General features: G+C 39.2%; 2 protein-coding genes and 1 long non-coding RNA gene across 11 annotated transcripts in view; 2 read left to right on the top strand and 1 right to left on the bottom strand.

The window, feature by feature from the left end:
- The first annotated feature begins 7736 nt into the window (after positions 1–7736).
- LOC149166832 (uncharacterized) lies at positions 7737–8414 on the top strand. Its single transcript, XM_089430275.1, has one exon. It carries the CDS (start codon positions 7737–7739, stop codon positions 8412–8414), a length of 678 nt encoding a protein of 225 aa, XP_089286401.1.
- Positions 8415–10841: 2427 nt separating this feature from the next.
- Positions 10842–11411, bottom strand: LOC149166831 (uncharacterized). The gene is made up of 2 exons (XR_016260475.1): positions 11065–11411; positions 10842–10982 (listed from the first exon to the last, which is right to left on the bottom strand). It is a non-coding gene; the product is annotated as an uncharacterized LOC149166831 (long non-coding RNA).
- Positions 11412–14246: 2835 nt separating this feature from the next.
- ABCA1 (ATP-binding cassette A1) overlaps positions 14247–26815 on the top strand; it is a 380643-nt gene continuing 368074 nt past the window's right edge. Inside the window, exons 1-5 of one of the 9 annotated variants that reach the window (XM_089432766.1) lie at positions 14247–14554; positions 15094–15158; positions 15450–15575; positions 15674–15807; positions 18561–18640. In XM_089432766.1, the coding sequence (XP_089288892.1) occupies positions 15721–15807; positions 18561–18640 (167 nt within the window). In that variant the 5' untranslated portion in view covers positions 14247–14554; positions 15094–15158; positions 15450–15575; positions 15674–15720. Of the gene's footprint in view, positions 14555–14991; positions 15159–15315; positions 15576–15673; positions 15808–18560; positions 18641–26815 lie in introns of all 9 variants that reach the window. The other 8 variants (XM_089432763.1, XM_089432764.1, XM_089432761.1 and 5 more) reach the window with 8 other exon arrangements.

Here is a 26815-nt window from a genome sequence, read left to right as displayed (position 1 = left end):
AAGTACTCTTCTCTTCTTTCAAGAAACAAATATGTAGCTTCACCCAACCAGCTTTATACATACATACACACACAGCTAGAACAGGTATAATGATGATGGTTCCCTAGCTAGGATCAACTCCACTGCATTACTGGCATGTACATAATTAACGTTTAACTCATCATTGCTACCGAATTATACCTAAATTTATTACTAGGTCAACTCATCCCATGCAAATGCCAATATTATCCCTTGTTGGGTAAGCCATGTGCAACACCATTGGCGTATCACTGCTACCCATGGAGTTCATGATTGGGTTCAAAATAGGTATATGATGCCAGCCTCCCTAAAGTGAATATGGTAAAGTGTCAACATACAGAGTTTACCTCTGAAATTTGGAAGGCAGGGACTGTAACACCTGCTGTGTCAGCCCTATTGTTAAGCACTCACCCCTAAATTCCTCTGTGGTGAACACGTCTCCCACATGAACATCTGCTGGTTTCCAAGGAGAACACAGTCCGTAGTAGGGGCAAGTTCTCATGATCTATCTATTTATTGGGCTGAGGCTCCTCCCTATTTCTCTTCAACATATGTCATTCTACTCTGAATTCTGCATGTGTGGTGCGTAAGAAACTGACATACTAACAATACCAGTAGACAAAACATGGTGTGAGCACACATTTCTAGAGCAAATTTTGATTGTCCACACCTAAGGATAGGTAGGAGGTGAGGTTATTCAAAGCCCATCCTTTCAGGTCATGAAATTACATGGGTTGGTAAGGCTAAAATTATATTGAAACTGCCCACATTCTTTCCCCTTTCACATCATACTCCATTTCCCTCTTTTTAACTTTGTACAAAAAGAAAATGGGAATTGAATTACTCCTCTTTTCCAGATCGCTGCATTTAGGTGGGTTGGTCAGGCTGCAAATAAATAGAAACTGCCCATGATAGTCCGCAATCTGGCCACTGTTATGTGACTGATGGAATCTGATTGTTGTTATGGTCTGGCCGCTGTTTTCAGGGTCCTGTTTCTGACAAGAGGGAGGAGCCAGATAGCTCTTATTACAAACATGAGCTTGGCCCCAGATAGTTCTTCTATATGCCTGGACTGAAGGAATGTGTGAACTTTCAGATTCAATAGCTATACATGGTGTTTGAATAACGTGTTCACTATATGCAATGCCTGCTATTCAACATCCCTAAAATGTGTAGAAATGCACAAGCACAGTGAGTACACCCGAATATAGCATATTAAAGAAAAAAAAAATTGTGCATTGTTCACAGGATACTTAATATATCATAAATTATTACAAAGCCATAGGGAGTCCAGTCAGCCTTTTAGAAGGGTCTGCAAAGGGTAAATTAAGTGAGTGAAATACATGGCAAATGCCTCAATTGAACCACATCTCTTAATGTGTAGGATCAGTATTAGGATTGGCTGAGAAATGTTCCTATTTCATTGATGTTTTTCCGGTACTGTAAGACTATAAGCATTTTTGAGCCGCTTTAGGTGCTTCTAAATTCCAACAATATGTAGCTTGTCCCTGAATCAAATAACAAGCATTTTGTTAACGTGGATTACCTTGGGTGGTTAATATGAGAGGTTATTCTCCTCCCCGTGTAGGTTGTGCCCTTATTATTGTTTCACCATCAACAGTTAGCCTTCTTAGATTAGATTCCGCATTCATGTCACATCTTCTTTGACTAGAATTCTGTATTGTGGTGAAATCGATGAATTGCAGGTACTCCTATCACGGGAAAAAGAAACCTCTTGTTCTATTATGGAGACAACCTTGACACCGAATGCCATTCCTCTATTGCTGAATGGTTGCACCGAGATTCAACCACTACTTCAGATAATCGATGTAGGTTCCGTTACCTCATTGAAAACAACATCCTCGCACTTCCACATTACTCTATCTGATGGAACACATCAACATAAGACTTTGCTACCATCCGCATATGGCCCACAAGTTGTCTCTGGAGACATCCAAATTGGCTCAATAATTCTGCTCAAAAAAGCAGCTTGCACAGTGCTCCAAAACTCCTCGTAAGGCCCATCATTTGAAATCACCCTCTTTTACTTTTTCCCGCCTAGCCGTTTTTTGCATCAAAAGAAGGAAAATGGAATCTTTATTAATTCATTTCTTACTTGTTTACATAAGGTCCATCCGAGTCGTTGAGCTTGAAGTTGTGAAGCGCTCAGCAGCGTTGATGAAGGACACATCGACGCTGCAACATGCACAGGCGGGTTCAGCCCAATTTAGCTCTTCGTCAGCTGAAGATACCTTGCCCTTTGTAGTTACTCCACCAACTACGGCAACAACTACAACAATTCCATTCACGGCACTCAACCCTTACCGAAAATATTGGTCTATCCAAGGTAGAGCATCTGCGAAGACATCATTGAAGGCATACAACAATGTGCGAGGCTCAGGAAAAGTTTTCGGATTTGACCTTATCAACCGTGATAAGGAAGAGATCCACCTTTCTGCATTTGCTGAACTGGCCGAATCTCTTTACAATCTAATTCAGGTTGGGCAACTATACATTGTATCAAATGGCACAGTGAGAGAAGCAAATCCAAACTACAACCACCTCAAGAACAAATGGGAGATTTACTTGTCTGCTGCTTCCACTATCAATCCATGTCCTACAGATGATCCAACGTTTCCCTACCAGAGCTTTCACTTCAAGAATATTGCTAAAGTAAAAAGTGCAACTCCAAATACAAATGTGGATGTCATTGGTGTTGTTACCTCCACGTCACCTGCATCAACAATTCGACGAAAAGATGGAAGTGAAACATTAAGGAAAACACTCATACTAAAGGACAAGTCGGGTTTTAGCATTGATGTAACATTATGGGGAGACCACTGTGACTATATAGGACAACATCTTTCTGAATTCTACTCTTTCGACAACCCACCAATTCTTGCAATCAAAGGAGGCCGCGTGTCTGAATTTAATGGCACCACAATAGGGACGATACCAACGAGCACTCTCACAATACATCCACAGGTTGAAGAAACTCAGCAATTACATGCATGGTTCCGTGAAACCGGCTATAGCTCTTCTTCTCCATCTTTGAGTAGAAACTATGGTGTTGCTTCGAAACGTGCCCTACCACGAAAGACGTTTCATGAAATTGCTGGCATGCAACCCTCTGATAAAGCAATCTGGGTTTCAGTTCGAGCAACAATTACTGCTCTTCATATGGATGACTTCTACTTTCTAGCATGTCCACTAGATTTCAATGGAAAACAATGCATGAAGAAGGTTGTGGAGCATTCTAACAATCTTTGGCATTGTACAAAATGTAATGGTGACTTCCTAGAATGTGACTACCGTTACAAACTTAAAATTGAGCTACATGACCACACCGGGAATCTACAGAACGTCACAGTTTTCAATGATGCAGGGAACGAGCTCATGGGCATCACGGCAAAAGACCTGTTCCTACTTTCTATCGAACCAACTGATCTACAGGAAATTTGTGGCCGGATTTCAGGGCACCGCTTCCAGCTAACACTTTCCATTAAAACAGATTACTTCAACGGTGTTCAACGCTTGCAACCAATACTGATCAATTCAGAAGAAATTCAATATGCCTCTGCATGCAAGGAAGCACTCACCGACATTCAAGCACTGTCCGCTTCAAAACGAACTATTGTTCGCCGCCTTTGAACTTCTTCTTAGGGCTTCATCTACCACGCCTGTTTGTACATAAACAAACATTTCCACACAACTAATTGTCTCATCTTTGTAAATTACACACCCATGTTATTATCATGAAACCTATAGTTCTCAGTGCAAATACTCTCTTCCAGTCATTCCAACATATGTATGTTTGCCATTTACATTTTACATAATATAAATATCAACATTTGTAAAGAGTCACTACATATGTTTCTCGTTCAATGTCTACATGCTATACATTGATCCCTTACTTGCTAGGCTATGCATTTTATCGCTCAAACATGTCAAACAAAAAAATTTTGAAGAAGAAGGGAACGAAATATTTTTAGTCTTGTTTCTCTCCTCTCAATGATAGATGCTGAAATAACATATGATTTCATAGCATTCCTAATTGCATGTTTTCCCTTCTACCTAATCTACCTACGTTCACCGATGTTGAACTACAAAAAAAATTAAATCTATGTTCAAAATATAATGTTTTAATTTCACAATGGATGTGCACCCAATAAAATGAGATACCAAACATGCACTACTTGTTTATGAAAACTAACAACTATTACTTGTACTTGTTTAGATATGCCACCAAACAATCAAATTGCGGCCAAAAACAAGCGGCGACGTATTCTTTATGCACAACAAAAGGATCAAATAAATGCACGACGTCGACTACTTTATGAACACCACAACAACCCTACTACTTCCTCTACATCCCTTCCCACCTCAAATGCCCTCCCACCTATACAAACCAACCCACCACACGTTCATCATATCCAATATAACCCTCCTCTTAACGAAGAACACCGTCGCTTTCGAGAAAGGATTGATGGACTTTCTACCTTGCATGTTTGCACAACATGCAAGGAAGCATACCCAGGAATGAAAACAAAGCTCTTCCACGGTAGACTCTCTTGTTCTCATTGTGCATCATCTAAATCTACCAATCGTTTTTCTGAACTAAACAACATGGACCTTGGAGAACAACCCTGTGTCCTTCACCAATTAACACAAGTTGAAGAAATGCTCATCGCACGTGTCAACCCCATTCTACAAGTCACTCATTCCCGTGGTGGTCAATATAAATATAGTGGCCATATGATTAGCTTCCCTCAAGATATCACCAGTATTGCCAAATACTTACCCCGGCTGCTCTCTGACTTAGACATCCTCATTGTGAAAAGGCAAAATCCATCTGAAAAGGCCTATGAATTATACGTTTGCAAATCACGTGTCCTTGCAGCTCTTGAATACAAAATAAAATATGACCCTTACTACCGTGATGTTCAATTGAATTCATCTGCAATTTCTACGCTGCCAGATCTCCCTACAGACATTTCTTCTCTTCTCCACAGTGTAACCACCTCCTCTTTTGAACCCCATCAAACCACTACTGATTCCACTTATAATCCTGATGTCATGCTACCTCCATCAGAAATCCAACCCTCTTCTTTCATTCCAGTCCTCCCAAATTCATGTACTGAGCGTGACCACATTTGTAACTATTTGCACTCGACCCATTCAAGTTCAACAAGCTTTATTGATTGGCCTCCAATATCTCCAACTGCTATAAATGAATACAACACCATCGGCCTCCTTGCCATGGCATTCCCCACACTCTTCCCTACAGGCATCGCAATGATCATGCAACCAAGACTTACAAAAGTTGAAATGCATGAATATGCTTTGCACTTGCTGCACTACCATGATAACCGCTTTGGCCAACACCCAAGATTCTGCTACTATCTTTATAACATTCTAATGCGCCATCGTAGCCAAGCAACAGCCAGTGTTTTCGTGAAGAAGTACATTGAGAACAACTTGCCAACAACGGTATCAGACCTACGCCAGTGTCTTCATGACTCTCCGGATTCAAGATTGCCAGAGCAAATGATGAGGTTTGGGTCAGCACTACGAGGAACACGGTCTTTCTGGAACAAACGCCGATCTGAGCTGACTAACATAATCACGCAAATAGGAAGCCCAACATTCTTCTTCACTCTCAGTGCAGCTGATACTAAATGGCATGACTTGCACACAATCATGCCCACCAGTGTTCCTTCCACTTCAGTCAACCCCTTCCAATGGAAAATCCAAAACATAATTAAAAACCCACATCTAACAGCCCAATATATGCATTGTAGATTTACAATTTTCCTTGAAGAAATCCTTCAAAAAGGCCTCCATGCAACCGACTACTGGTGCAGGTATTATTTAATATACATATCCCTCTACATTAATTTTATACATTGCATATACATGTATTAACTAAATGTACCCTTCATGTTATATTCAGATACGAATGGCAACATAGAGGATCCGCACACATTCATGGCTTCCTCTGGCTACAAAATGCACCAGACATGGACACACTTGATTGGGACAATGCATTAGAAGTTGCTAATGCACAGAAATATTTCGACCACTACGTAACTGCTTGGAATCCACGTCAGGCAGAACACCGAACTATTCCGCTTCACCAGTCAACAATTCATAACCCGTGTCTCCTTGACACAGCAGCAATATTCGCGTCCAATCAATTTGAAGACTACATAGAGCTTGTCAACTGCGTTCAACGTCATACAAAGTGTCATGAATCTTCTTGTCTTCGTAAGAAAGACAATGTGCTTAGCTGCCGATATGGAGTACCGTGGGAATTGAAGTCCACTTCTTCACTTTTCATTGATGATAAGGGTCATAAAACCTATGTCCCTGCTCGCAATGATGAAAGATTGAATATTCACAACGCCAATCTACTCTCTATTTGGAGAGCAAATGTTGATTGCCAACCAGTCCTTTCTTGCCATGTTGTATTGAAATATATTTCAAAGTATGCAACAAAAGCGGAGACAAGATCTGAGAGCTACCGTCAAATGCTATCGCGACTATCACAAAGTGCCCTTCCAGAAGCACCTACTAGTGGTGTCATCCGAAAACTCCTTACAGAAACCATTGCAGATAGAGACATTGGTGCACAAGAAATATGCCATATGTTACAAAAGCTACCTCTCTCTCTTTGCAGCCGTACATTCAGTTCTTTGAATGTCAACAGGGTTGTTTTCAAACGTGTTTCGCAAGATACTGAAAATCCTGGTTCGACACCAAACTTTATCGTTGCATATATGAACAGGCTTGCCTCACTAGAACCACTGCCCCTCCTTGAAGCTGCTCGCTCGTGGTCATATTCTGCCTAGCGGAGAAGAAACCACTGGAAACACATATTCCCCCCAATGATTGTACATGTCTTGCCCCATTACAATGTCATTCCTTCCTCTACTAATCCTTCTTATGCCACCTTCTGTTGGAGTGAATTACTCTTGTATTTCCCCTTCCGAACACTCCCTGATGATATCGGTTCAACTGATGCAGAAATTATTGCACACTGGGAACAAAAAAAAGGTGCATATACACCATGGCATGTCCATCGCAAACCCGAAAACCCACAAAGCCCACCTACTGAAGATCAACCTACCCCACACACCCCCCCTGATTCCATGCAGATGAATGAATGGAAAATCCTCTCTCAACTACACCCAGGTTACAATATTGCAATTGATGACCTCGACATGATTGGCTACCGCGACTTTGATGTCAACCACAATTGGTCACAAAATACTGTCCCTCCCCCCTTGCAAGAAACTGCTATCAATTTCATTGAATTCAACCGCTCACCCATTCAAAACCAACATCATTCATTTTCCAACCTTCCCCATGATCATACATTATCCCCTAGCCAAAGCATAGCTTTCACCGCTGTTTTTACACACTTCAAAACCCCTTCACCAAAATCCCCACGGAAGATCATCGTACAAGGAACAGCTGGCACAGGAAAATCCCATTTGATTAAATGCCTGCACCAAGCATTTGTGGAAAACTCGCCAGCCAACAAAAACCCTTTATTGTTACTTGCACCAACCGGCGTTGCAGCTTTCAACATAAATGCCCTCACAATTCACTCTGCCCTTCATATCCCTATCCAGACAATGCATCCTCTCGAAGGCCAGCCGCTCCTACACCTGCAAGAGCAACTCCGTCATGTAGAATACATCCTCATTGACGAAATGAGCTTCATTGGTCCAAAAATGCTTTCTCGCATTGACGATCGTCTAAGAGAGGCATTCCCTCTTCATCGGAATACACCATTTGGTAATCGCTCAATTATCCTTGTCGGAGATTTAGGCCAACTACCACCTGTAAAAGACATTCCTTTATATGCTGGGACATCGCGTGGCACTGCACTTTGGCGCAGCTTCGACATATTCATAGCACTTTCAACCGTTTTTCGTCAACAAGGAGCTAGCTCGTCCCAGGTTGCTTTCCGGCAAATACTTGCAAATCTTAGGAATGGAATATCTACACTTGAAGATTGGCAACATCTAATGTCAAGAACAAGTTCATCTCTTACACATGAAGAGAAATGCACATTCGACGAGTCCATGCACCTATTCGCAACAAACAACGCAGTTGTCTTGCATAATAAGAAAATGCTCAAACAATTGAACATCCCAGTAGCACTTTGCTCTGCGAAACAACAAAGGCAGAAAATTCGTACTACAACAGAAGATGAGCACCTACCTGCAAAGGTGCTCTTATGCAGTGAACAAAAAGTTATGCTCACCAGCAACTTATGGGTACATGCAGGCCTTGTCAATGGCGCGCTTGGGAAGGTCATCTCAATATTTTATTCAATTGACTCAAAGCCCCCAGCATTACCATCCTTTGTGGTTGTTGACTTTTGACAATACAGAGGAACACCGTGGGACATTTCACACCCAACATATGTACCCATTCCTCCCATCACAAGGGGTGCACGCCGTCAGATACCACTTCAAATGGCATGGGCTTTAACGATACACAAGTCACAAGGAATGACATTAGACAAAGCAACAGTGGACATCGGCACCAGAGAACGCCAAGGGCTAACATTCACTGCAATTTCAAGGGTGCGGTCACTAGCAGACATACACATCAATCCAGCATTCCCATTCTCCCGCATTGCACAAATGCACAAGAATCCATATCTTAAGCGTAGACAGCAAGAGGAATCATTCCTTGCATCAAAATCTATCCAGGATAATACACTTTAGCCAATCATACAACCTGTCTTCCAGAATTACCCACATGGTAAACACCACTCACTACATAACGAAGTTTCACATAGATTTCTTGCGATTACATTTAATTTCATATGATTTTATACTCATTTGGAATCGTTTAATTTATTTCGAATATTCAAACAAAATCGTCAAACATATTCATTGTCACTTACAGTGTTTCCTTTTTGGATGGCAACAGGTATGAATACATGCTACCTACGAAGGTTGTACGAGTGTTGCGAAGAAATTCAGCAACAAGAACTTACATTACAAGATATGCAGACAAGGATCCTGCCACAACAATCAATGCCACTTTACCGTTTGCGCCCAGCCATTGAATTGTTAAAGAAAATAAGGAACATACTTAAGATAACAATTCACATCCATGAAAGGGATGCACACAGGCAGATGCGCCATCAATTGCAGGAACAGCTCGCACAATATGGCACCACAATAAACACTAACTGGTGTTGCCGATGCCATGGCCCATCATGCATATATGATTAGCGGCTCATTCTCAATTACATCTCTACATAATAGAATGCTTTCATTGTACATATGTTTAGAAGCCAACGAATACTTTCATTGTATATATGTTTAGTTATATCTGGCATGTTTAGTTATATCTTAATAGAACTGTTCTCTGTTGTATGAACAAAAAGTATTCAATTACGTGGTCCACTGCTCTTTGTTTTGGGTTTTATGAATCAACCAACAACATTTTTTATAAAGAAAAACGTTTCTCACTTTAGATAGGTCGATGTTTACAACAACCTATTGAAAAAGTAATAAGGGCATTTATCCAAATGCAGTAAGAATGAATGGAATATAAAATCATTCATTACAGCCACCATAATAAAGAAATAATCTAAACCTTGGTGTCCAAAATCACAATCCTAAAATAATCTGATAGCCAGCATAGCCATACTTCATAAGATAGTATGGCCAAGGTCTACTAAATTTAAGGCATCCACAACACGGTGCATTTTCTGTTCTCTGAATGGTTAAGCAGGTAGTTGAGATGAGTTGTTTTCCAATTGAAAGCAGTATACCCCACAACAGGGGTTCACGTACTTGATAGAACAGTTCTCTATGGTATGAACAAAGAATAATCGAGTACATGGTCCACTGCTCTGTGTTTTTCGTTGGTTAAATGCTCTGTGTTTTGCAATAAGAGAGAGCAGGTTGGGCTCTAGAGCCCAAATGGCAAGAATCCTTCTACATTAAACAACAAAAACATGTCAGCATTTTAGCCTTTCATCACATTCACATACTTGACTTTTATATCATTTGGATGTTCAGCTTTGGAAGATGCTCCAGACACTCACAATGGGTTGCACACTGCTATTAATCTGTATTCTAAAACTCTCAATTGCTTAGAAATTTGCAGATATGGACAAAAATCCAATTCCAATATCAATTTACCATGTCCAATAATGTCAAGATTACAAATGATAAGAAGCCATATTTTGGTTTTTTTATTGAAGTTGAAAGATATTGTATGAAATCATGACACACATGGTTCTTTTTGTCTTCGGTTCGTCCACATAGTTAACCAGGTATCCCAATGAGTTGCAAATTTGTATTTTCCAGATTCATTTGTCCTTTGCAAATTTCTCTTATCCATCGCTATTTACAATTTTCTAAAAGAACCTCTTGGGAGTTCAAAATAAGGGCTTCTGTATTTCCAAATATTGATGTTTTCAATTTCAAAATGGTTGGCGATATCGGTGAGGGTATGTTTTCACTTGTGCAATAAGTAATGTGTGGAGATGATTAGGCACCGATATGTTCTCACCATGGCTTGGGAGGTCTGTACTAGCTGCTTAAATTTTTTTGAAATTTGTTCAGAGGAATATTTTCCTGTTTTTCCAGGACACAATTGGGACAAACTTAATACTCACTTAATTACTTGTGCATTCTTTTCTTATATCAGCCTGTAAATTATGTTTGGTGCATATGGGCAAAATATTCATAATTCAATGGCCCTGCCACTATCTGGCATCTAATGAAGGCAGATCAAACAACTCGACTCGAAATTTGTTACAGGTCATGTTTGATGGTTGGCTATTCCAAGACATCAAAGCGAAATGTTGGCCTTCTTATGATGTTGACATCATCAAAGCCTTTGCTAAGTCACCTTCCTTTTACAATTTTCCAACCTTACTGTAACGAACTGTAGAAGAATATGGTACTGCATGGCAATCCAATCTGTATCAAAATTGACAATTTTTGCTGTCAACTGCCCCTCTTGCAGTGAGAAAATTTATTCTGACAACAAACAAGTACTTACATTTAAATTTAGCATACTTTTGCTCGATCCTGTGAATTCATTGCAGACTCTGGATCTCTCAAACATGTGGTTGCCTCCAACTTGATGAAGTGCTTAGATTTCCATCTCTTATGACTCGGGCCTTAATTGTAAGCCTCCTGTGAGTTGTATAGCCTGAAAATGTCCTAAGCACCTGTTCCTTTAGTTCAAAATGAGATGACATAGCAAGAAAAACAAACATTGCAACAGATATAAATAAAATTATAGCAGGCTGCAAGATTAGCAGCTATATTTAAAATTGCATATTATGCTATTCTTGGATGCTACTGAAATATAGTTATGAATGAGAAGTATGCTCTTTCTCTGGTACCATTGAACGATGATTCTGAAATGGCACATAGAAGGTTTACAAGAAATCTTATGAATCCAAAAGAATGTATCAAATTATTCTACCTTCCTTGTTTCAAAATCATGGCATTGTCTGCACTGAATCACTGATGATGAGTGTGGTGGGCATTGCCATATACTATATATTTATTTCCTATATTTACATATCAACTCTACTCAACTATGCATCCAACTTAATCATAATAACTATGGTGTACCTTGTGTCAAACTCCTAGAAAAACTCCACAGAGGCATCATAATCCTTTTAAGAGAAAGAAGATTGGATAACAAGGATAACAAGGTTTGATATTTTTTCAAGGATTTATACTCACTGCACACTACTTTTATTTACATATCATTGAATGACTGCACATAAGGATTTGTCTATTAAACTGAGAGACCTTGATCCGTTAGGAATCCTGCAAGCGTATATACATAGAAGTGGGTGTCTTCAATTTTTTTTCTGGTTATGGATGTTGGAATTGTGGTTTTCTCGTTGCATGTAGGGGATGTATTTTAATCACAGAAGCATGATAATGCAAGGATCCATATTTTAATAGGTTTAAATACATTGAATATTAGTTTGATATATATGTTAAACATGGTAATAAAAGGATGCACATCTTCAATTAGTTGGTTGAACTGTGCTTTAACTTTAAACCTAGATGAATCTATTTCGGTATGAACTAAATCCATATTCAATCGACTCTCAAACTAATTCTGTATAAACTTTACTTGAGATTGTTGAACCTGCCATATGACATTCATGTGCATAGTAAACCATCAAACGACACACCAACGGGTAGCACAAGAGGATTAAGTACATTGAATGGAAATGGATAACTAGGTTTCATATTTATGTAATTATCTGCCCTTATCATTCATCAGCATCATGTCACCTCACTGTTTGTCATATGACATTCATATGAATAGTAAACCAACTGTTTGCCATATGACATTCATATGAATAGTAAACCACACCAGTGAGTGGCATGAGGATTAAGTACATTAAATAGAACTGGATAACAAGGTTTGATATTTTTTCCAGGATTTATACTCACTGCAACCTACTTTTAATTTCATATCATTGAATGACTGCCCATAAGGATTTGTCTATTAAACTGAGAGACCTTCATCCGTTAGGAACCCTGCAAGCGTATATACATAGAAGTTATGCACATTACATAATGTACTTTTTCTTCTCCTTGTGAGGGATTTTTGTCTTGCTACCAATGTACCATTCTTCGTCTGTTTTTTCTTTCCTGTTCTATCATATCCAAGAATGTACTCTTTCTTATAATTGCAAGTAATTTATATCTTACCAAGATTAAAATTGTACTCTAATATTCTCATGTACCACTCGCGTCTGTTTATTGTTTTTTTATTAATAGTGATAAAAATTGTCATTGCCAATTGCTAAATCATAGAACAGTCTTCTGCTCTTATATCTCACCTACTCTTTCTTATCATATTTACCCTACTTCCTTCCAAGGGTTTCGACTTCAAAGAATACAATCTAAGGTTCGAATTCATCCTTCTACACAAAGATATCCATTTGCACAAGACTACTTTTTGGTTCATCTATAGACAATGTATCATGAAGTAAGTGTTTTGGTGCATATTAGCTTTTACTAATCATTTAATTTATATGGTTGCACTAGTTAAATCATAAATGGAAATATTCTACCTTTATTACTAGTTATCTATTAATTGATTTCTTATTTTTGCCATAGGCATGTTTATTTTGGAATAGGGTTTCCAGAATTTTAATTTGATTATCAATAATTATTAGATGGATGGTAGGGATTTAACCTCCATAAAATATTTTAGAATATTCTTAGTAGTAGATGAGATTTATTTCCAAAGTAGTTGTTTTTTTTTTTTTTTTTTTTTTTTAAATTAAATTAAATTCATTAAAAAAATGTGATATAAGCAAGTGTTATATGAAACTAGTTATGATTTTTTAAGCATGTGGCATTGATAAGTCATCATATTGATCCATGGTATTGTAACAAAGCTTATTTAGAAATTAAGAGTTTCTATGATAAAATAAAAATAAATCTCCATAATTAATAATCTTGTTACATATTTTTTTTAAATATAAATCACTTTTAAACTACTTAACTCACCATTTTCATTAAAATAATCCCTTAAGTTGAAATATAACTTAATATAATTATATGTTTAATTTTTTAAATGGGTTGATTTTGAAACTTCACAAATTTTTAAAAATCAACCAACTTTTAAATTAATCTATTATACAATATATGATTGGAAAAATATAATCATAAAAAAATGTAATCATTTTCAAATGATAGCGTCATCAATTTTCCCAACTCCAATTGTTACAAGTTGATAAACAATTGAGATGATATTGAAAGTACCGACACTTACCTTGTACAAAACCATGAAGTGTGCGCTTTACCTTTCCAATTAAAAAATATTATTAACAACGATTTTTTATTTTTTATTTTATTTTTAATTACTTTAAAATAAAATAATAATGTCGAGATAGATTTTACCACCTTCGGAAAAAAATGTCGAGATTTGGGTTGAACGCACAGGGATTTGGTAAAAGAAACGATTCCACCAGTTAGATTATTTTGTTTCTTAGCCGCGGCTTTGACTGGATAGGTTAAATACTCCCGACAAAGCGAAACCCACGCGAGGGATAAAAACTCATATGTAAGCGTAATTAAAATAATCAGGCGACACTATTATTTTAGGGCGTATTTTAGACTTGACGTTTAAAGGGGACCCAGGAGCGCCGCCCTACTCTTTAGTTGTATGCGGGCCCATAAAAGAGATATTCGCTAGAGTAAGTTCTTATTCCCCTGACGCCCGAATTGACATTTATCTGCCATTCTTCATCCCCACCGCGGGAATCGATCTCGAGTGCTATGTCTCTCTGGTCTCCATGTCCTTCACAGAGAAAACCATGCAGAGAGGTTAGTGATACAGGTTCGCGTGTCTGTCTGTAATGGCAGAGGAAATAATTGGCAGCAACGGCGTGTAAATTGCTGCTGGATGTGGTCCGACTTAAATTTGTGCGCAGGTCTTCAAAGATCGTTAAGATGATGCAACCACGGGATTTGTTACACACAAACGGATGCACCGGGAAAAGGTGCCCCAATTTTCAGCTCGGGATGTTTACTGAATAGAAGCTTTTAAGATTTTGGTTGACTAGTTCAAGAAAGTACTTGCGTTTGAAGGAATTATGATAAAAGGCTTTGCCAGGAAAATGTTTCCGAGTTTGGCTGGCCTTGTGTAACATTGTATAATACTTAGTATTTTTCTTTCCTTTTCTTGTTATTTCATAAAAATAGCGATTATGCCAGTTCGAATTGCAAAGAAAATTGAAATTGTTAGAAAACAGCTTACACGAGAATAATTATGGAAAATTTGCTTTATGCCAGTTTGATCTCTAAGGAAATCGTAGAAAAAGGCTCGTACGAGACATGTCAAGGAAAATTTGTTCAAGCTTGCAATGAGTTCGTAATGTTAATGAAAATGTTCCTTTGTTTGATGGAAATGGTGATCATTCTGATTTGATTTTTAAAGGGAACGTCAGAGAAAGGCTTACACGAGATTAATGATGGATAATTTGCCTAGGCTGGAATTAAATTTGTAAAGTTTGAGGAGATATGCTTGTTTGTTTGAAAGAAGTGGTGATTATACTGGTTTGATTTTTGAAAGTAGTTCGAAAGAAGGGTTCACTAGGATTAATGGTACAGAACTTGTCCTGCCTTTTGAGAATGTTATATAACTTTAAGTCAATATTTGGTTGCTTGATAGGATCTATGTCGATTTCTATCTGATCCTTAAGAGAGAATGTTGTTTTGAGTTCATTCATGGAGATTTGTCCTGGCTTTACTATGAATGCAGATTAGCGTGGCTTGGTTTGATAATGTATCTTTGGAACTTAGCCGTAAAAAAATATGCATAATCAAATGCAAAATTTGTCTTCTACCTTGAAACATTTATCTCCTACCAAATGATGAAAATTGCGGATTTTGAAGTGTCAGTGACATTAGCTCGAAGTACAGCAGGACTTCATATTGAATTTTGAGCATTTGGCTGAAATTTTGGATATATGGCGATTTGACCCGGGAATTTATCTAAAAGAGGGCATATGGAGATTTAAGGTTTGTTTCGAGGCTTGAAGATGCTTCAACTTTTCTGCTGGCCTCGAGTTATTTGAACCCGCACTTTTTTTATATAAGGACATACTTTCTTTGAGTAGTAGGACGCTTCTGGAAGGTGCTTGAAGACTGTTATTTGTAACCAACAATGGCGCATCCTCAACGTCAGCTCAAGGCAATGCTTCGCAAGAATTGGCTGCTCAAAATTAGGCATCCCTGGGTTACCTTTTTTGAGGTATGGTTAATTTCTTTGGTTGCACTATTCAATACAGATCTCTTGAACTATGCTTGTTTTGAGATTGAAATGTCTCTGTGTTCTTTAAGCTCAGTTTTCTTAGGGCTGAAATGATTTTATGTTCTTTATGTTCAGTTTAGCGGGTTTTTATCTATTTATTCGAGAAGAGTTTTATATTGCAAATACAAACCCCAGAAATTGTTTCCTGTCGTTTCTATGTTTCTTTTTCCACGTATTTCTCCAGGAAAATTTCCGACACTAGAAAAGGGTCAGCACTCGCCACAGGGCAATTTCACTCTTTTTTATTGATACATAATAAAACAAAAGGAAAACCTACTAAAAGTCTTTACTAACCCTAAACCATCAAATGAAATCCCAACTAGCTCGAAAAGAATTTCACAAGAAAGAGATGCAGATTTATAATTTTACAAAAAGGGCACTCATCAATGTTTTTTGAGCAGAGTTTCATTGGACGATGATAATGATGTAGACCCATCACCTGAAAAGTAATGCATTTGAGCCATGTTGATGCAACTTGGCATTCATATATTAAGGATTCTTTTTCTTCTGATCCTTAAATATATGTATCATGAAGTATGAACATTGAATATCGAATTAAATTTTATGGGGAATTAAAAAATATTTTGTTTATGTATTATTGAGATTCAAATAATTTATATTTTATAATTTTATTGCTTTGTGTCTTATAAAATAAATTCAATAGATAGAATATAGATTACTTTCTTCCTCTTCTTGTCATTTCTCACATTTCTTACGGTATCCTAAGAAATCTACCCCAAGTTTAGGAGACCTTTTAGCAGTGTTAATCCTGGAGACCGTTTCAAGCAAGCTGGAAACCATATACAGTTTCTGAAGCCTTTTTGGTCACCGGGAGCTGTTCCAGAATCTGCTTAGTGGTTTCTGCCAGTTTTGAGAAACATCTGGGTAAATTTTTTGAGTGTTTCCAGAACTGCTTTCAGTTTGAACAGTTTTCACCTTTTTTAAAATTCAAAAATGGGAAAAAAAAGACCTACACTAAACTTAAAAGTGTCTAGTAACCCAAAAATGTAAATGAAGGCGATTTAAACTTTAAAGTGAAAAAAACCCTCTTCAAAGTTCTGATTTTTTTATAAGAACGTAGCAGACCAGCAAACCGAAGAGCACTGTAGCAGATTTTTTAGGCAGACTTTGCTAGAAAACACTCGTTCCTGTTTTTTGGAAACCATTTCTTAGTGTTTTCCTGTTTCCTGTGGTTTCATATATAGACTACGCAAAGGTTTCTGATACCTTTGGATCCTTTTTGTACTTTTTCCTGGCATATCCCATTTCTGACTTGTGATCTATAGGGACAGATTTTTGGACTTTTGTTGTATCCCTTTTTGGAAACCCATTTCCTGATTCTTTTACTTGGTTACACATACAAAAATAGTAATTATCTTTCGAAATGGTCTCAATGAATTAGTATTTTGTGCCAATTTTCCTCATAAAACTTGAATTTGAATTTACTAATAAATAAAATTCATAACTACTCAATTCTAATGTAAGCATTAAAATATTAAAATAGTTACAAATGTCTTTTTGATGAGATGTCATTTTGGGATTTTGAATTTAATAATAATTAAAATAGTTACAGATGTCTTCTTGATGAGATCATTTTTGGGATTAATTGCATAAAGTCATTAATCTATAACTCATATTCATGAGCATTAGTTGCTACTGATTGTCTTCTCATGATTATGAATAAATCTCATATGTTGGACTGTGGAAACCTGACCCAAGAGTTAAGGAAGCTCTTACTGAATAGTTCATAAGGCAAAATATATGTTAAGGTTTTGCAAGTGGGGTAGGAAGCTAGGTGTGCTTGATTATGGGGAAAACTCCATATTTATGCACCTTCAGCCAGGGGAGTCTTGGGATGGGTGACACTGGGAAGTTCTGGTTACAGGGTACATGTCACAGAGCTGATGATTGATGCTGTGCAATTCATTTTGCTAGTTTTAATTCGACTCTCCACCCTTGTGAGCATCACTTGATGCAATCAGTGCCAAGTGGATTATTGATAGTCATTAGAAATCAGTCAGTTGCAACTAATACTCATGGATATGGGTCATAGTTAAATGACTTACTCTATGCAGTTAATCCCAAAAATAATATCTTATATGTTGGACAGTGGAAGCCCCTCAACATTTAATGTCTTTTTTGATTTGTTTGAGCATATCATTTATTTAACTTTTCTATGCTCTGTCTAATAGGTGGAACTTTGGTTATTCAATCTTCAAGAGGAAAAGTGGTTTTTTTGGTCAGAACAACACTCTACTGGGAAAAATCATTATATTTTGTTTAAATGAGCTTTCTTGGGAAGCAAATGCAGTTGCTTCTTTGTATTGACCCTTTTTCAGAGCTGTCTGGGTCTGAATATCCAGAAATCAAGTATGAAAGGCAAGAGAGAAACCCAAAAATAAAAATATAGTAAATATCCATGTGATCTGGAAGGCGCATAAATGACTTTCTTCTACAGTTGTTTCTAGTGTTTTTTGGGATTTTGAATGAATGAATTTTCCAATTTCTCTCCCTAACAAATGTGTAATTGCTTTGATCTAGGATCCTAAACAATCAAGGTCCATTCTGAAGAAATTTTACAGCATTTTTACTCTTTTCTTTATTTTTCTTTTTGCAACTTCCTGGCCTTGAATTCAAAAGATAGATTGAGACCATAACTGCTCTCTGACTAGACTTGATTTATTCCTTGACAGATTATGCTCCCAACGATTGTCATGCTTATGCTTATTGCTGTCCGAACAAGGGTCGATACTACATTGCATCCCACTCAAGCGTATGTTCCTTCAGATTTATTTTTGTTGATTTATGTTTACGTCATTCTACTTTAATGGTGTTTAGAAAAGACAACAGTCAACTTGTTTATCTTTTCTAGAAGAATAAATAACAAATATAAACGTCTGTATTTAGTCTAACCTTGCAGCATTAATTTCTCATATAAACTAGATATTGCCAATCATAGTTTCAAATTTATTTTTCAATTACTTATTTTCTACATTAGCATTGTGCACATATTACAGTTAGTGATAGAAGGGCATTAATCAAAACCATGTCAATGAAATGAATGAAATTGTCTCTTATTATAAGCAATGGAATAAAAGGTTGTGTGGCCAAATTTTTATTGTTGTTCATTTACTTATCTGCATGTGTGTGATGGTACAATTATTTGTAGCAAATAAATGCTTATTAACCAACTAGTGATCTATGTCCTGGGGAATAATGGTGGTCCCCAACCTAACAGCATTGCTTCTATTGCATTAAAAATTTGCAATGTGTAATTTGAACCTAAAGGCCAAACAAGAGACTAGCTATCCTACTTACGTAGATTATAAGAGATAATAGTACATGTACTATCTCAACAACCTTGGCTGCAGTTGACATGGTGGGTTCTAACTAAATCCTTGCACAATCATTGTCTTTCTAACGCAATTAAGAAGTTATCTATGTTGAGGGAGACTAGACAAGAATACCTATCTTGATTGCAAGAATCACCTTGCTATATTGAAAGTAATTGCAAAGGAAGGCTAAATAGGAAGATTAAAACCTCAGTGGAGAAAATTGTTATCCAAAAAAGTGGTCTCCTTAAGGAGAGAAAATTCAAGTGTACGCTGAAGTAGGACAGTTGAAGGGCTACAATATTGAAGGCAGTGGAGACCAAGAGTTGGCTTTACTTGGAGTTTGATAAAGGGCTTAAGGAGGTCCTGTGGCTTATGATGTCAATATTGAATACATTGAGTAAATATATGGTTTAAGCTTCTCCCTTTCTAGGAGAGGAGGAAGAGCGTTGATTGTCACTACAAGGACTATTGTTAATCTTATGTCTAGTTGGACTACACAATGGTTGAATAGTTTAGTGGGTATAATCCTCTGACTATTATGGTTCTTTGAAATGATGCTGTGTCCTGCATGACCTACAATAGTGATGGATGTCTTATAACATTATTAGTGACATTAGTTATGTTAGGGTCCCACCCTAACCCCCTTATTTATGTAATGGGATCACGTCATAGTCAAGAGTCAATAAAGCCCATATTAATAATTGTAAGTGGTTAATCCGCAATTAATGACGGAACCACAGTTCGTTGCAAATGGGCCGTAGTATTAGATAGATGGTATTAATAAAACCCACGGTATTGGTCCGTGGTATTGCATGTATGAGTCATATATAAAGGATAGAGACTCCCTGCGAGGAGCATCGTGTCTTATTTTGTAATCGAGCTTTGCTCTATTGGAGGTTGCCCCCTCGAAGAGGCAAGTGAACATTACTCTCTGAATAATAAAATCATTGCTATTCTGTGTTCTGGGTATCTTTTCTTCGCATATTCTGTATTTGGGTATCATTTTGCAGGTTAAGAGCATAACAAGTGGTATCAAAGCACTTTCCAGGGCCGGTGGGATCTCCATTTCTTAGCAAATTTTTTTTGGTTAGAGACGTGTTCCGGCGTCTTTAAACCACGGGATCTGTCGTTGAGCGCATAAACCTGCGGATTTGGGGAGGCATGCACGCAGGAAATACAAGAGGTGGTCACGTCTGTTGGACTCCCTTGTAACCCCTGTGGGTACCCCTTCGAGTAGTAGCGCATTAGACAGAACCGCGCACGAACTGTCTTCCACGTACCCTCTGGGTATATCGGAAGCCCCCTAGGCTCCCTTGAAACCTCGCCATAGATAAACCGTCGGCCGTCTTGCGGCTACAGTACACTGAGAACAGCACTCGGAGAGATTACTCGCCCGTACGATAGGGTAGTCGGGTTGTACGGCTAAGGGTACGGTCGATCCTCCTTAGTTAGAGCCCTGAAACATTGGGCCGAGTACTACTGCGAGACCCTTATGTATATTGCTATCTGTAGCACTTGACACTCCTCAAGACCATAGTTCCCTTTTCTATCGGGGGATCACACATCATCTCTTCCAGATCCGCTTGTGCAAAGGGGTGCAGCAACAGCAGACATCAGTCCCGCAGTCTCGAGTTCGCAGATCAGCCATTCTGATCTATTAGATCCATCAGATCCGCAGAAGCAGTCTGTTCCGCCGCCCAGAGCTATCAGATCCGCCATTCAGATCTCTCAGATCCACCAGATCGGAGTCGTTGTGAAGGGTTCCTATACCGGGGTATAATTTTTGCAGGACTTTTGGCCGCATTGACATTTTGAGGATTTGGCGACTGCAGTATTGATAAGGAAGGAGTAAAACTCCATTAGGAGTTTTCAGAAAAAAAAAAGAAAAAAAAAAGAAAAAAGTCTGAGATCTTTCGGGGCGCTTATTGGTGATCTAGCCCATCAGAATCAGGACGACGAGCTGAGCACGGTGGTACCATTCACTTCTTAGTGGAATTTTTTTTTAGGCGGTCCCAATTTTCAAAAAATCAGGTTGGTGTATGGTAGAAACTAGAGCTCAAGCAATGGCCAATGAAAGGATGGACAAACTTGAAGAATCAGTGCAAACCCTCCACATTCAGCTTAGCGGACTATGTAGCATGGTCGAGAAAATAATCCCGAAGGGCAAGGAGCAAGCCCACGAGGAGGAGTATAATGGCAATGGACACAATGAGGGTGAGTCTAGCCACTCTCCTCACGTCTGGCACACCCACCAACAACCCAGTCAGCGACCTCCTAAGTTGGATATGCATAAATTTGATGGTTCTCACCCATCGGCATGGATAGCACAAATGGAGCAGTATTTCAAGCTGAATCACATCTTAGATGATGAGACTCAGCTTATGTTGGGGAGCATGTACTTGGACAATGAAAGGTGGCAATGGTGGGAATGGCATCAACGTTGCACTGGACCTTTTAGGACTTGGACCAAATTCACCAAATCTCTTCAAGACCGCTTTGACCAGGAATCATCTTTTTTGGGTTGTCTTACTAAGCTCCGACAGACTGGTACAGTGGATGAATATATTACAGCTTTTGAAGCCTTAGCCTTCCGCACTTGGGGTCTCTCAGATGTGTTCTACACGGAATGTTTTATCAGCGGTCTTAAAGAAGCCATCAAAGCTCAAGTCCTACTGCACCACCTTCCCACATGGACGGAGGCTTGCAAGGTAGCTTGTAACGTGGAACATGCATTAGCAGCCCAATACAGTTGCCCAAATTTCTCCGCTAAAGGTCGCCCCCCACAGGCTCATAACACGACTCAAACACTTAAGGTCCAAAAGGTGTCCCCTGCGGAAATGGCCGATAGAAGAAAGCAAGGACTATGTTACTACTGTGATGAAAAATACTCCCCAGGTCATAAATGCAAGGAGCCCAAATTTTTTCAAATTGATGCCACTGACTACAGCTCAACAGAGGAAGATCCACCACTTGAGGAACATGAGCCGCTAGAAGAAGACAACCAAAAGGACAATGTCTCTGACGAACCAGTTATTTCGTTGCATGCTTTGGCAGGGATTTCTTCCCCTCAAACTCTCAAAATCAGAGGTTTTATTAAACATTACCCAGTGGTAGTCTTGATTGATAGTGGAAGTACACATAATTTCATCCATCAAAAAGTCGCAGAAGCAGTGCATTGTTTTGTACGAGCAGTTTCTAACTTCCAAGTTCAAATTGCGGGTGGAGGCACAATGAAATGTGAAGGCCGCTGTGAAAATGTCAAACTTCAAATGGGGGATTATCAGTTGAAAACCCACATGTTTGCCATACACATGGGGGGTTGCGACATTGTCCTCGGCGCTGAATGGCTCCGCACTCTTGGGCCAATCATAATGGATTTCCAGGAGTTATATATGAGTTTTAAGTAGAACAACTACACACATACCCTTCGTGGACTCCAGGCGGGAGCCCCCTCTATCATCAGCTCACATAGGATGGAAAAATTGTTAAAAAAGGGCAATCATGGAATTGTAGCTCAATTTAATGCCATCCAGGCAGTCGAAACCAAGCCTCTGCCAATTCATCCTGAGATGCAACAGATTTTAAATAACCATCTGCCGGTCTTTGACAAGCCTCATGAGCTTCCACCCTCGCGAGGGGAACATGATCATAGCATCACCTTGGTTCCAGGGGCCCAACCACCAAATGTGCGCACATACAGGTATCCGTTCACCCAAAAGAATGAAATAGAAAAAATCATCAAGGAACTTTTGGAAGCAGGTGTCATTCGTCCCAGCATTAGTCCTTATTCATCCCCAGTGGTCATGGTGCTCAAGAAAGATGGGGAGTGGCGGATGTGTCCCGACTTTAGGGCCCTCAATAAGTTGACAGTCAAAGATAAATTTCCCATCCCGGTGGTTGATGATTTGCTGGATGAACTCGATGGGGCTTAATTCTTCACTAAGCTGGATCTTCGCTCAGGCTACCACCAAATTCGCATGAAGGAAGTCGACATTCCCAAGACTGCTTTCAGAACTCATGAAGGCCATTATGAATTCCTGGTCATGCCATTTGGTCTTTGTAATGCCCCCTCTACTTTTCAGAGCCTTATGAACCACATTCTCAAACCATATCTCAGGAAATTTGTCATTGTCTTCTTCGATGACATCCTCATCTATAGTTGCACTTGGGCCGCACATCTTCAGCATGTAGATCTACTCTTGCAACTGCTCCGCAAGCATAAATTATTTGTCAAGATGTCCAAGTGTTCGTTTGGCATGGCAGAAGTAGAGTATTTGGGCCACATTGGGGGGCGTGATGGTGTCAAGGTGGACCCCAAAAAGATCCAGGCAATGCAGGAATGACCTCAACCTAAGACCTTGAAGAGCTTGAGAGGATTTTTGGGTCTCACAGGCTATTATCGTAAATTTGTCCGCAACTATGGTCGCATAGCGAAGCCCCTCACCCAACTCCTAAAGAAAAATTCATTCTTCTGGAATGAGGAAGCACAACAGGCCTTTACAGCTCTAAAAAATGCCATGTGTTCCACTCCAGTCTTAGCACTACCTGACTTCACCAAATCTTTCGTCATTGAATGTGATGCTTCGGGGTACAGGTATTGGGGCAGTCTTAATGCAGGAAGGGCGACCGTTGGCCTTCACAAGCCAACAACTAAGTGGGAGGAATCTGGGCCAATCTACCTACGAGAAGGAAATGATGGCCATCTTACATGCAGTCGAGACCTGGCGACCTTACTTATTGGGGCGACGTTTCCAAATCCGCACAGATCATCACAGTGTTAAATATTTTTTGGAGCAACGCCTATCCTCCCCACAACAAAGTAAATGGCTCGCCAAAATGCTGGGATATGATTATGAGATCATTTACAAGAAAGGGAAAGACAATAGTGTAGCAGATGCATTATCTCGCCAATTTGAGGAGGAAAGTACTCTGCTAGCAATTTCCCTCCCCATTCCAGAATGGATTGAAGAGGCTCGTAGGGAATGGTTTTCACACCCCAGGCTCTCCCAACTCATTTCTCAATTGCAGGTAGATCCAAATTCCACCAAGGACTACTCGTGGCAGGATGATATTCTTCGCTACAAGGACCGAGTCGTAATATCACCAACATCCACCCTCAAAAGTCGCATTTTGGCAGAATTGCACTCATCTCCCATTGCAGGACATTCGGGCTTTCAGAAGACGTATGCTCGCACCAGAAGATCATTTTTTTGGACAGGCATGAAAAAGGACATCCTTACTTTCGTAGCAGAATGTGATGTCTGTCAACGCCACAAAGGGGAAACCTTCAACACCTCAGGCACATTACAACCATTGCCCATTCCGGCATCAATTTGGACGGAGGTTTCTATGGATTTCATTACAGGTCTTCCAAAGTCAGGGAACAAGTCAGTCATCATGGTGGTTGTGGACCGACTGTCGAAGTATGCTCATTTCTGCGCCCTACCCCACCCGTTTACACCAACTTTGGTCGCTCAATCTTTCATGGATCAGATCTTCAAATTGCATGGCATGCCCACTTCTATTGTGTTCGACCTCGACCCGATCTTCACCAGTAATTTTTGGCAGGAACTCTTCAGGATACAAGTCACTCAACTAAAACTCAGTACTTCCTATCATCCGCAAACAGATGGTCAAACCGAAGCCGTCAACAAATGTCTAGAAACCTACCTTAGGTGTTTCACTTCAGAAAAGCAACACCTTTGGGTACAGTGGTTACCTTTGGTTGAATGGTGGTATAACACCAACTATCATGCCACCACCAAAATGACTCCCTATGAAGCAGTATATGGTCAACTCCTGCCTTCACATACTTCGTATCTCAAGGGGTGCTCAAAAGTACAAGTAGTGGATCAACTCCTACAACACCGCGCAACCATGCTCGCCCATCTTCGAGAGAATCTTCATCAAGCTCAGAACCGCATGAAGCAACAAGTAGACCAGCATCGCTCCGAGCGCCAATTTCAAGAAGGGGATCAGGTCTTTTTACGGCTACAACCATATAAGCAAACATCACTCAAAGACAAGGGGTGTCAGAAACTATCTCCCAAATTCTACGGACCATATCAAGTACTTCAGCGCATTGGAGAAGTGGCTTACAAGTTGGCCTTGCCACCTACTGCAAAAATCCATCCAGTTTTCCATGTCTCATGCCTCAAGAAAGTGATTGGGAACAATTGCAGAATTCAGACCAGTCTACCTGAATTGGACAAAGAAGGGTCCATCTGGCTTCAACCTGAACAGGTCCTAGACACACGAGACAAGCAACTGCGCGGCCGCATGATTAAGGAAGTCCTCGTCAAATGGAAAGACACCTCTCCGGAAGATGCAACTTGGGAACTAGCCACTATTCTTCAGCAGTTTCCGCAGCTTCAGCCTTGAGGACAAGGCTAGTCTTAAGGGGGAGGGCATGTTAGGGTCCCACCCTAACCCCCTTATTTATGTAATGGGATCACGTCATAGTCAAGAGTCAATAAAGCCCATATTAATAATTGTAAGTGGTTAATCCGCAATTAATGATGGAACCACAGTTAGTTGCAAATGGGCCGTAGTATTAGATAGATGGTATTAATAAAACCCACGGTATTGGTTCGTGGTATTGCATGTATGAGTCATATATAAAGGATAGAGACTCCCTGCGAGGAGCATCGTGTCTTATTTTGTAATCGAGCTTTGCTCTATTGGAGGTTGCCCCCTTGAAGAGGCAAGTGAACATTACTCTTTGAATAATAAAATCATTGCTATTCTGTGTTTTGGGTATCTTTTTCTTCGCATATTCTGTATTTGGGTATCATTTTGCAGGTTAAGAGCATAACAAGTTAACAATGCAACACTTTAATATATTATTGGCTAGGAGGAGATTAAAAGACAACTTCTCTAACCTTGCTAGGAGCAACATAAACTTGGAATTAAGTTTCAAAGATGAACCATAACTTCTTGTTGGATCAGTTTTGAATGTTTCATGAGTTGAACAAAATTACCAAGATCATAATATAGATGCATTGGAGACATAGAAAGTTTTTAAGATTATGATAGATGATATGCACCAACTACCCATAATAATAGATATGCTTGATGGTTATTCCATGGAAAGAGCTTGGGGGCTTGTGCCCACAATGAGGTCCGTTTTGTAACAAAATTAGCTCACTCCATGCATTTACGGTGAATTTTAGTACATGTCCATAGAGTCTCTTCATGATAAAACTGACTTGACTTGAGCAAAAGGAGTGTTATGTGGTTCTGGCATGGTGTTTGTGGTTGGTTACTTTATAAAAGAAAGGTGTTATTGAAAAGTGGTTGAAGAAAGAAAGGTAAGAGACCTTTCTTTTCCATGAATGTATCCTATAAAATGGATGGTTACTCCAAAGGGAATTTCACGGCCATTAAGAAAGGTGCATATTGACTTTATGGGATACAACTTTCTAAACTAACCAAATGGATTATATTGGTTTCAAAGTTGGCAATTAATAAGATGGTGATAAGTAGCGATGATTGCCGTGGCAACTCCACTTGCTATTGAAACTAATGAAGCTATTTCATTTTTCCAACGAGCAAAGGGAAGTTATCACAAATCTATTACATGAATTATCTCAAATACAATCATTAATCGAGAC

Source organism: Pinus tabuliformis, chromosome 5_1, assembly GCF_031772625.1.
Source record: "Pinus tabuliformis cultivar Carrire ecotype Pingquan chromosome 5_1, CPIR1, whole genome shotgun sequence".
NCBI lineage: Eukaryota > Viridiplantae > Streptophyta > Pinopsida > Pinales > Pinaceae > Pinus > Pinus tabuliformis.
Note: the sequence above shows the minus strand (reverse complement) of the source record. Positions and strands in the feature narration are given on the sequence as shown.